The following is a 12,398-nucleotide window of genomic DNA, read 5'->3' as shown; positions in this document are numbered from 1 at the left end:
AGCAGTTGAATCAACTGGCGTTGAAGAGAGGTCAGCAAAACCCACCAAGCTGGCTTCAAAATCAGTGACCTCAGCCAAAGCTGGGTGTAGCACCATCACTGATTCTTCCTCTTCAGCTTCTACATCCTCTTCCTCTTCTGCTGTTGGCTCTACTTCTTCTACTGTACCTCAGGGTGCTAGAGTGAAACAAGGAAAAGACCAGAGCAAGGCCAGGCGTTCCCGTTCTGCATCCAGTCCCAGTCCCAGAAGGAGCAGCAGAGATAAAGAACAGAGTAAAGCGGGTGGCTCTTCGAAGTTTGATTGGGCTGCTCGCTTCAGCCCCAAAGTTAGCCTGCCTAAAACAAAACTGTCTCTACCAGGCTCTTCGAAGTCAGAAACAGCAAAACCTGGACCATCAGGATTACAGGCTAAACTAGCTAGTAAGTTAACAAGAAACATTTTACTTGTTTTTTGTTTAGGTTAGCATGTGTTTTTTGTTTGTTTCTTATTTGTTGTCAAAGTGCAGCCTTCTAGATTTTGTTCTATAGTATAGCCTGAAAATAACGTTTCAAAATGCTACCTGGTACTATTGAGAGCATATCCAGGAACACAAATCTGTGTATAGTTAAGCGAATCTTTAAGGCTAAGTACAGACAGTCAGAAAGCCCAGGCTGAATCAGTTCACCCTTCGCAGGTTATTCTGAGCTGCACAGAGTGAACTGATAAGCATGTGAAGAGACACTCGCTTCTGATTCAGGAAATGCAGCCACATGCCTGCAGTGCTACAGGCCAGAAGTTGAGGGGGTGCTAGAGCACACCTCCCTGCTTTGCTGGAGCAAATGGCTTGGGTCAAGGCTAGCCAACCCACCCTGCAGGGGGGGAGGGAAGGGTTGCAGTGGAGGTACAAAGCATCCTGGGGTGCTGGGTGACTGTGAGTTAACTTGAATCTGGCAGGGAGCTGGGACAAATTCAGTCAACTGATTTAATTTGAATCAGTGAAGTCTGATACTATATCCATTCAGGTTTATATTAAACCAGTTTCAGTCATTTTGAAAGCAGGTTGTGTGCACTGAACTTTTGTTATGTTACATATTTGAACCGGTTTATGTAATTGCTGTCTCTAGCCTAAAGGAGATCAAAAGCCTGTCTAGTTTTGTTACATGGTGCAGACATATATCTGCTTCCATAGGAAACAGGATCTTTTAAGAACTGCTATTACTAGAATCTGTGAATCTGAGGGGGTATTGAACATAAATGTCATTGTAACCTCCTTCTGCAAATTCCAGACTTGATCCTGAACATTTTATGTCAGTCTTCCATGGGGGTGGGTGATTTTAAAGCAATGTGCAAAACTACTGGCAGACTTAAGTAAATGGAAGGGGTACACAGTAGGGGTGTGCGAAGCGGGCAATATTCAATTCAGATTCGGCCTGATTCGGGGGACAGTGATTTGATTCACTGATTTGGATCACTGTCCCGATTGATTTGGCCAAATCTGAATCTGAAGGAGAATTGGCGATTTTGGCCATAGACAGCTTTATATGGTGTGGGGTTTTTTTGGGTTTTTTTTTCTATGTACCTTGAGGTATCAGGCACGGCTTGTGAATGCTGAGATGATGGGGCGGATGGGAGCATCCCACAGGAGCTCAGCGGGGTTCCCCGTGTGCTTGGTGGCAGACCTGGAAGTGAACCGGAAGTACTTCTGGTCCAATTCCGGGTCCACCGCCAAGTGCCTGGGGAACCCTCCAGCACCTCCCCAGCTCAGTGATCAGCTGCAGGGAGACCCAGGAGGCACCAGTTGCTGAGCTGGGGGGGCCCCCCCACATGGTCCACAGTGGACCCAGAAGTGGACCGGATGTACTTCTGGTCCGTTTCGAAGTCTGCTGCCAAGTGCATGGGGGACCCCCTGCCCTCCTGTGGAATGCTCCATCCACCCCGCTATCTCAGCATTCACGAGCCGCGCCTGGTACCTCGAGGTATGTAGGGGAAAAAAAACATATAATGCTGTGTCTATGGATGAATCTCTCCAATTGATTCGCAGGCTTCTGATTCGATTCATAGAGATTTATGGGTCTCCTGATTTGATTCGGATTTGGAGATTTGGCCACCAAATCTCCTCTGAATTGAATTGGTGACCAAAGCTTTGCACAACCCTAGTATACAGCATTGTTACTGTTACATTCACTTAAAGCATGGGGTTTTATCATTTGGCTCCACAGAAACAGGACACAATCGGACCTTTGCATACTCTGTACATAATGTTGTGTTTTGGGTTTGATATTTTTTTTCTGATGAAATTTTCAAGGCAAAGTACAAAAACTTAAAAGGAAAAAATGAAGGAAAAGAGATTTGGCAGTATGTACATGTTTTAATTTATAAATAGGACACCCTCTTTCTCAGTTCCCAGACAACCTTACTCAATGGTGATGTCATTGACTTTATAGCAAAGGCAAGTATTTGGTCTTAGGAAGCAAGGGTGAAATTCCTGTCTGAAGTACAGATTCTTGTGACTTCAAGTAACTTACTATGATTCTATTCTATATGTGTATGTTGTAGGTTAGAAAAGTAATTTTCCTAGAGATTTGGAGCAGGCAAATTCATCAGTATGAGATGCTTTGATAGTAGGTTCCATATAAGAAGCTAGACAGACCGTCAGATTGTGTGAAGTCATCAAGAAGGATGCACTACTACCATTTTCTTTGACTCTTCAGTTCCAGAACAGTGAAAGAACTAAAAAGTTGGAGAACAAGCAGAGTAGAAAAATGTAACTTCACATCCCAAATTTGTTCTCTGAGCTTCTTCCCTTGCTTAGGCTATCATTGAGAGTCCTAAACAGGCAGAATACTAGAGATATGGCTCTTGTCCTTTAGTTACTTAATCTTGTTTACTACAGTTCAGCAGTTTCTTGTCATCTCTTCTGCTGAGATTGGAAAGTTTGAAACATGCTTTTCTACCTTCATGTAAGAGTACTAGCTTAGTGGGGCTTCCTACGTTTTGAACAATCCTTACACTATGATTAGTATGGGTATTTATGCTGCCTCAGAATAAACTGTGGAAATCTTCCAGTGTACGTCTTTGAAAACATAATCCAGTAGTTTGGCTGTAGTACACTTATTGCGTATGCTGCCTCTCCTGTTCCTTCATCAGTCAGTGATCTCCAGTAGGAACAGACTACTGGGCCTTGTGTACACTAACAAAATACAAACTTAATATTTCTACACACACATAAGTGGAAGTCAGATTTTGATGATTGGCATATTTTTCACTATACTCAGAGCAGGGTTAGATGCATTTAAAAAGTTTTAAGTTACAGAGGACACTTGTGGTGAATTATAGGTTTTAGTTCTCCTGGGGTGAAACTGCCTAAGCAGTTGTTTTTATGGACTGAAAATTATAGGAGTTTGCAACTAGTATAGTGCATCACTAACACACAGCTACCTATTATTTGTCCAAAAGATACTTTCACCAGTTGCTTGGCAGCCTGCATTAAAGTGAGCAAGCACAACACAAGAGAAAACATTTAATGCGTATCTTTTATATTACTAAAAATGAAACTAGGAGATTGATTGGTAACAAAGAGAACGAGAGAGGTTTGTAAAGAGCCTTTTCTAACTTTTGGAGCTGTTTCATTTAGGTCACAGTTTTGATTCTCATGCAGTTCCTTCTTCAAAATCACTGATTTGGTATGCAGATAGGGAGATGTCAGTTAAACTACAATCTTCCTACCTTAAGAAGAAACCCACAGCTTTTCTTTTTTTAATTCTATAAGGTGCCCTTAAGTCTGAGCTAGACAGCATTTTTGCTTAAACTTACAACTAACTTATTTTGTAACGACTCACAGCTTGCATCTTTTATAATATCATAATTTGTAGACCTGTGAAACAGGCTTCCATGATAACTCTCTTACAGGAAGTGATACCAAGTAAACTTTCTGGAGATGAATAACAAAATAATTCCTTTGAAAGTCTTACTGCACACATTGCAGTATGACTAATACTCTCCTTTCATCCTTCCATCTCCAGTCATGGGATGTCATAATTTAACCTCTACTAAAAGTTGGCTGTGCCAACTGGAATTTCAGCTTTATTTTGCATTTTATGACTTCCATTTATTAAAAACCTGTTTAAGAGACTACGATCTTGAAACATTGCAACTTGTTGTTGTTAGAGAAGAATAACTCGGTATTGAACTATTGTATACAATATTTGACAGTCATGAGTGAGATGGGAGGAAAACCCAGGGTTTTACCCTATACAGTTCAGCAGCCCAATATGTAGGAATGGGAATATTGGTAAGAATAATTTAGGAAGACTTCAAATAGTGGATCTGAAAGGAAAAGGAGAAAGGGCCAGCTGGGCATAACAGAAGGTGGGGGTGGAAGTGTGATACAGGGGGTGGGGAGAGGAACAATTTAAAGGATTTTGGAGAGGGTGCATAGATGAAAGAAGCATATGTAAGGATAGAGTTGTAATGAGTATAGGAACTTGGTACTGGAAGAATAAATATGCAAAGAGATTTGAAAAACAGTGTCATGCTTGGATCAGTAGAAGAGGAAGACTAGCTTTGCCAGCATTACTTGCTACAAAATTACATTATTCCCATCTATAGAAAACTTAAAACTTTTAATTTCATTTTTATTTTTACTGAAAAATGCTTATTGAAATAGTCCACATTGATATGACCTGGTCCTTGTTGTTTTACTGAACTTATTCCATAGAAATGCATACTTTAAAGAAAACGGGTTCAATCAGATGTCACCAGGGCTGGGTGGAGCTTGCAGTGGCAGGAAGCTTCCCTCATGGCTTCGTTCTGCACCGCTGGGTTGCACCTGCTGGGCTGTGGAGGCTCTGGGGGAGGGCAGCAGGATGGGAGCCCACAGTAGGCAGCCTACACCCACTCCTGCCCCTTGCACAGATTTGGTTCCCCACTGCTACCTGTGTGCACAGTGGCAGGGAGCCAATTCCTTCCTCTTCTTCCCCCCACCCCCTGTCTTTAGCGGGTAGGTAGCAGTGGGGGGAGCTGGGCTCTGCAGCAGCCTCTGTGGACCCAGGTCATTGGACCCATAGCCCTGGCAGCTCGGAGCCCCCTCCTGCAAAGCTGGTGGTGAGGGGCACCAGCAGGGCTGGAGGGTTGTTGGGGGGTGGGGGGAACAAACGGGGGCTGGGGGAGGGGGGGAAATGCATATACCTTTCCAGATGAGTGAAGTGCAGTTTTAATGCACAAATAAGTGTCCCAGGTATCAACATTTTGGGAAACACTGATCTGGAGTGATCTATCCATCATCAGTTTACGGATGTTGGAGGATATATTCCATATTCCTGTCTTTTCTGTTTAGTAGCTATTTATAAATCCATTAATCTGTCTACTCTCTTTTTGAACCTTATTGTGCTGTCTGCCTCCAACCTCCAGTGGCAATGAATTCCACAGGTTGACTGTGCTGCGTTTATTTAAAAAAAAAAAAGTACTTCCTATTGTTTGTTTTTAAACCCGTCTCCTGTTAATTTCAGTGGGTGCCCCCTAGGGTTGGCAAGCCAGTAAATTGCCCAGTCAAATAATGACAATTGGCTAGTTATTATTTGACCACAGTCAAATACTCCATCAAGTGAAGAAATGCTTTTGTATAAGTAGTGGTCTGCACCCTGACCTCTTTTTTTTTTTTTTTTTTTTTTTTTAAATTGCATAATGGTGTCATCTATGTTTAGCAAGGGTAGGAGTTAAGGGCTCTTTCATTTTTTAGGACCTTCCTCCTGCTTATCTCGAGTTTTTCTGACCTCAATCTAACCTATTGAAGATATAGTTGTTCTCTTCACTGTTCTAATAAATGAATATTTAAAATATTTAACCATTATTTGATGCTATTTGGCCAGACAAGCTTTTGACTGGTTACATACCCAATCCTACCCTCCAGTTCTTATATTGTGGGACTTGGTGAATAACACTTTCCTGTTTACTTTTGTCTAGACCCTTTGTGATTTCATAGACCAGCCATATCACAGCCCCCCCGCCCCCGTGCGCCCTTCTTCCCAAACTGAGGAGTGCTAGGTCTTTGGTTCTGTCCTGGTACAGCAGCTGCTCCATACCCCTGATCACCTTGGTTGCCCTTCTCTTTACCCTTTTTAATTCTTCTACCTCCTTTTTGAGATGCAGAACCCAGAACTCCGCGCAGTATTCAAGATGTGGGTGCACCATAAATTTAAGTAATGGCATAATGATGATTTCCATGTCATTCCAGTCTTAATAATGCCCACCTCTTGATTTGGATTTTTTGCTTGCTGTTGCTCATTGAGTTGATGCTTTTAGAGAACTATCTGACTCCAGGATTTCTTTTCTGTTACGTCAAAATGTTTAGCATGAGTTAACAGATTTTTTTTTTTTCCACCTTGATTCAGTTGGACTTATTGTGGGTTTGCCAGTGTCCTTAATATCTTAGGTGGCCTTTATGTAAATTGACTTTTCACCTTTTAGTTTTAAAAGAATAAAGAGTAGAAGGGGACAGGTTATTCAAGGGTGTAGAACAAAACCTTGTTTAATACAGATGTGTATATATAGTGATTCCAAGGTGTGTATCTGGGAAAGAATAGAGCAGTATAGTTAAATTTCCAGGTTATAGATCATTGACATGAAAAATATTAGTCTGTGGCGGAGCTGTAATAGGGTATGGTGGGATAGATTGTACATCATTCAAAATGTATGACACAATGTTTAATTTGTGTGAAGTATCATGAAACAATTTTAGTGTAATATAAAGAAAATTGCATCAAGCTACCATATTTACTTGAATCCAAGAAGATGTTTTCCTTGTCAAATAACTTTGTGGAGGGGAGAGAAGTCGGGAAGAGCCTTGTCTTTAGAGTACTGGCCTGGGGCAGGCGGTGGTTCAGCTCCAGCTGACCCTGGCTGGGATAGCTTGTATAGTGGGGGAAAGGGCTTGCTGTGGGAGAGGGAAGGGGAGACCATGTGGCAGGGGTGGGGGCCTCATGAGGGACCCTCACAGAGATGGTAGGCAGAGCATGGGGGAGACCCAGCAGCCTGTTTCCCCCTCCCCCCCAACCCCTCCTTTTGGCTCTTGTCCTGGGCCTTGCCCGGGCCCAGACCTGCCACTGCTGTTTTTGCATAATCAGGACTGCCACTGCTGTCTCCCCTAGAGCTGTAGCCAGAGCTACCCCAAAGTTAAATGGAGGGGTGGGGGAAGCAGCAAGGGGACAGGCACAGCCATCGGGGTAAAAAGGCAGGGGGCAGTTAGCAGGAGGGCAGGCACAGGCATTGGGGTTAAAAGGTGAGAGGGCATGGGGGGGTGGCAAGAGGCTGTTGGTGCAGGGGATGAATTTAAGACTAACTTCCAATAATTGGATTCTATATTAACCTAATTCTATAAAATTTTCCATGTATACAATCTAAATATTGGAAGGTCATCTTACATTTGAAATCATTGAAGTTTATCCGAATACAAAATGAAGACATGACTAAGTGACTAAATAAAGTATATGTATTGTGTGTGTGGTAGGCATGATTTAAGTGACTTTTTTTATATATGTATGTATATAAATTAATATAGACTAGATGGAATAAATTTTCAAGCCAAAGGCATGTATTCAAAAAGAAAAAAATTGGAGAGACTACAAGAACAGTCCCTAGCATCTTCCCCTTTCCAGCAACCAAAGTAGCATGGTCTCATAATGTACTGTTCTTGACTTCCTTTACCTAACACTATCTTAAAAGTAAAAATTATTGGTATTACCTAGAGAGTTCTGAAGTGGGTAAATGAAACTAAGCAATACTAGCTCACCTAAATCAAGTCAATCCCTATTTAAATTGCTGGTTCTGCAGTTCAGAGTGTCAGAATGTAGGCCTACCACGTAGAATTTGTCTGTGGCCTGCACCATTATATAGCTTGCTTATTCTCTCTCTCTCTCTCTCTCTCTCTCTCTCTCTCTCTCTCTCTCTCTCTCTGTGTTTTCTTTTTAGAAAAAAATATTTAGTTTTGAAATGACAACTAGTATGTGAAGGTATAAAGCAACTTAGTGCAATCTTTCTTTAGCATTTATATTCTTTGCAGCAATATAGTCACTGTACTTTATTGGAGAATGCAAAAACTAATACATTTTATTATCCAAAATATTAACTAAGGCAGTTTTAAGGAATTTTAGAATCACTTGGACAAATAATCCAGAAATCATATCTAAAGTTGTACACACATCTAGTATGGAGACAGACCACATGTAAAGATGTGTACCTTGATGCAGCTAAGTGACTTATTTAGATCTGGGACAAAAAGCTTAAATAGGGTTTCAGGAAATTATGCTAACAGTGAGGCTTATTGTTAAGGTATGACTGTTATAGGGGAAAGTGTTTCATGGGTTTTTTAGTGTATGCAAAAAGTGTGTGTGTGTAATGTTTAATAACCACAGTGAGGAACCTGAGCTTGCTGTAGCTACTTTAAAAATAAACTTTTTACTTGTGAAAGACAAAATTAGTATAATATGAGCCTTTCTCCACTGGGCAAGCAGTTTCCTGTTTTGAATAGAGTTAATTTGTCTGTTCTTGTTTTAGCAGGTCTCACTAAGGTATTATCATGCCAAAAATCTTTCACATAGTGTCGCTGATATTAGAATAGCTCTGGGAAAAGTGTTCAGTAGTTGTAGAGCCAGACTGAAACATTTAATTAACTATATATGTAGATAACAACTGTTCTCTCCCTGACAGTTTTTATAAAACAATGACTGGAGCTTTGCCTTCTGTAATTCTTTTAATGTTAAACTTTGCATTAAAATGACTTCATATTTCTGTGTGCATTAAGGAAAGCAGTGTGGTTGAGTCAAAATGCTGATCTGTAATACGTTATGGGATCAAATACAGCTCTCTGATTTTGACCTTTCTTAATCTAGCTTTTCAGTTATTTGAACTTTTTTGTGGGTTTTCTTTTTACCAAGTGCCCTGAATCTGAAACTTGCTGCCCTTGTGCACTGGCATAAGAGTATATTTAAAAAAACACATTAAAAATTCGTGTCCTTGATTAGCCAATTTTTATTTTCTTGTAGTTTGTTTTGACAGTCCCCTATTCCTGTTAAAATTGGTACAGTCTGACGGTTTGTTTATTTGAAACTACATATGAAAGCATTTCCCTTGTAAATTAAAGTTTTTGTTTGTTTATTTTTTTCACAGCCAGAGGGAGCAATGATCAAACTCTTCTATAGTTGTGTCAATAATTGTGAGGCTTATGCACAAATCCCCCCCCCCAAAAAAAACCCCAAAAAAACAAACTGCATTGCAAAGTCCATTTAAGAAACCAAATGGGGAGAAAAAAATTAAAGCACTTGGATGCACTTCTCTGCACTTAAAAAAAACAAACAAACAAACAAAAAAAACCCAAAAAACAAACTTGCTGTAAACAATTGTGTTCTGAGTGACAGGTTATGCTTCACTTTTTTTGCTCTTGTATGTTATATGAGTAAAAAACTAGGCTGCTTTATGCTTTACTGAAGAGATCACTTTGGAAATAGAACTTTCTTTTGAGAGTCACTCTTCTACAGATTAGTAACATTAAGGCTGCACACAGCTGTTCATTTCTGTCAGAAGAAATATTTTCTGGTAGAAATATAGCCTTGGAGCTGGCCTAATACAAATGTTTCTCTAGCTCCATGTCTAGAGAGCTTCACAGGCAGATTCTTCAGTCAGGAGGCAATAGAGCAGTATTTTTCAATCTTTTTTTGTACCAGGACCCATTTGTAACCATCGAAGGCCAGTCTCGACCCAGTAAATAGTTTAAGTAGAAAACACACAAGTATTTTGGCTCCAAAATACTTAATCCACACTACAACTTAAACTATTGAACTGCTTTTCATTTTAAAGAGAGAGCCCACATCAAAAGGAAGACACAGATTCATAGATGTAGGGTCGGAAGGGACCTTGCAGATATTCTAGTCTGACCCCCTGCCCTGGGCAGGAGAGAACTGGGCTCAAATGCCCCCAGCCAGGTAATTGTCAAGCCTCCTCTTAAAGACCCCCAACATAGGAGCCAGCACTACTTCCCTTGAAAGTTGGTTCCAGATCCTATCCACCCTGACTGTGAAGTAGTGCCTTCTAATGTCCAGCCTGAACCTACTCTCAAACAGCTTATGGCTATTATTCCTTGTTACTCTGGGAGGTGCTCAGGGGATCAAGGTCTCTCCCATTCCCCACTGGTCCCCCTTAGTAAGCTGACTTCAGAAGGGCCAGCTTCAATGAGCTTAGGAGACTAGTAGGGGAGGCACTGAAGGCCCATAAGGTAGAGGAGATGGGAGTCCACATGGGATGGTCATACCTTAAGGGGTTGATCCTCCAGGCCCAAAGGATAACAGTCCCCGAGAGAAGCAAGGGGGGCAAGAGGGCTCAGAAACCCCCTTGGCTTGGCAAGGGCATTCAGCAATGCCTGAGGACTAAAATGGGAGTGTACAACCAGTGGAAGGGAGGCGCTATCACCAAGGAGGTGATCTCCTCCTCGGCCTGTGAGAGTAGGAGGGCTATTAGGAAGGCCAAGGTAGAGATGGAACTCAGGTTAGCGTCCAGGATTAAGGACAACAAAAAGTCCTTTTTCAAGTACACTGGGAGCAAGAAGAGGGCACCAAGCAATGTAGGGCCCCTGCAAGACGCAAATGGTAATCTTGTGGCTACGCCAGGCAAGAAAGCTGATATTTTTAACAGTTCCTTTACCTCGGTTTTCTTGAACAGGGACCGGGACATCCCACCTACCAGAGGTAGGGCCAATCTCGGGGATTGCTCTGTCAGGCCTTCAGTCAGTGCAGATGTAGTTGGGGATCTTCTGGAAGGGCTAGACGTTTTTAAATCTGCAGGGCCAGGTGCCTTCCAACCACAGGTGTTGAGGGAGCTGGCAGGGGTCATCCAGGAGCCCTTGGCCTAGCTGTATGAGCATTTGTGGTCATCTGGCCAAGTGCCAGCGGATTGGAAACTGGCTTATGTCCCAATTTTCAAGAAAGGGAGGAAGGAGGACCCAAGTAACTATAGGCCTGTAAGCCTTACCTTGGTGCTCGGGAAGATCTTGGAGAGAATCATCAAGGAGCACATCTGTGGGGGGCCTGCAGGGGAGATCATGCTCAGGGGCCATCAGCATGGGTTCATCAAAGGCAGGTCCTGCCAGACCAACCTGATTGCCCTTTATTACCAAGTAACTAAATCCTTGGATGATAGTGTTGCCGTGGGCATAGTCTTTCTAGACTTTAAGAAGGCGTTTGACACTGTCTCTCACCCTATCCTCATCGATAAATTACGCCTACATAGTTGGATGGGTAAAAAATTGGCTGATGGGGCACATCCAGAGTGTAATGGTGGACGGGTTGTACTCAACCTGGCGAGATATGAGCAGTGGGGTACCCCAGGGCTCAGTCCTCGGGCCCGCACTGTTTAACATCTTCATCAGCAACTTGGGCGAAGGGGTGGAAAGCACACTGTCCAAGTTTGCTGATGACACTGAGATGTGGGGCGAGGTGGACACACTTGAAGGGAGAGAGAGGCTGCAACTAGATTTAGACAGACTACAAAAGTGGGCAGACGAGAATAGGATGGGGTTCAACGTAGACAAATGCAGGGTGCTGCACCTTGGGAGAAGGAATCCACAGCATACATACAGGCTGGGGAGTTCCCCTCTTGAAAGCACAGAGGTGGAAAGGGATCTTGAAGTCATTATTGACTCCAAGATGAACATGAGCCGCCAATGCCAGACCGCAGCCAGCAAGGCCAGCCATACCTTGCCATGCGTCCAAAGGTGCATCTCAAGTTGGTCCAGAGAGGTGATACTGCCCCTTTATGCGACTTTGGTCAGACCGCAGTTGGAGTACTGTGTCCAGTACTGGGCGCTGCACTTCAAAAGGGATGTGGCCAGCCTGGAGAGGGTTCAGAGGAGGGCTACCTGCTTGGGGAGAGGGCAGCAGAAAAAGCATGACAAGGAGAGACTGAGGGACCTGAACCTGTTCAGCCTCAGCAAGAGGAGGCTGAGGGGGGACCTGGTTGCTGCCTACAAACTCATCAGGGGAGATCAACAGCAAATAGGTAGAGCCCTTTTCTCCCCAGCACCACCTGGGGTGACAAGGAACAATGGTAATAAGCTGATGGAGAATAGGTTTAGGTTAGAGATCAGAAGGCAATATTTTACAGTTAGGGTGGCCAAAATCTGGAACCAACTTCCCAGGAAAGTGGTCCTCCCCCCTACCTTGGGCAAATTCAAGAGGAGGTTGGACGATCACCTGTCGGGGGTCTTGTGAACCCAGCATTCATTCCTGCCTGTGGCAGGGGGTCAAGCTAGATGATCTGTTCAAGTCCCTCTTGACCCTAGCTACTATGAAGTTTATAGACAGTTGATGGCAATATGAACATGTAGCCCTCCATTATTCCCAAGTGATGTTCATTATGTAAGTTGCATGGTGCAG

The 12,398-nt window shown here is 42.9% G+C and overlaps 1 protein-coding gene across 5 annotated transcripts in view; it reads left to right on the top strand.

Annotated features, from left to right (window-relative positions):
- TRIP12 (thyroid hormone receptor interactor 12) overlaps positions 1–12,398 on the top strand; it is a 122,028-nt gene that overhangs the window by 56,080 nt on the left and 53,550 nt on the right. For all 5 annotated transcript variants that reach the window (XM_014525389.2, XM_014525391.2, XM_025191225.1 and 2 more), the window contains one exon: positions 1–419. In XM_014525389.2, the coding sequence (XP_014380875.1) occupies positions 1–419 (419 nt within the window). The remainder of the gene's footprint in view (positions 420–12,398) is intronic.

The sequence above is a fragment of the Alligator sinensis genome, unplaced genomic scaffold, assembly GCF_000455745.1.
Source record: "Alligator sinensis unplaced genomic scaffold, ASM45574v1 scaffold792_1, whole genome shotgun sequence".
Taxonomy (NCBI): domain Eukaryota; kingdom Metazoa; phylum Chordata; order Crocodylia; family Alligatoridae; genus Alligator; species Alligator sinensis.
The sequence above is the reverse complement of the archived record's forward strand: the minus strand, read 5'-3'. Positions and strand labels throughout refer to the sequence as shown.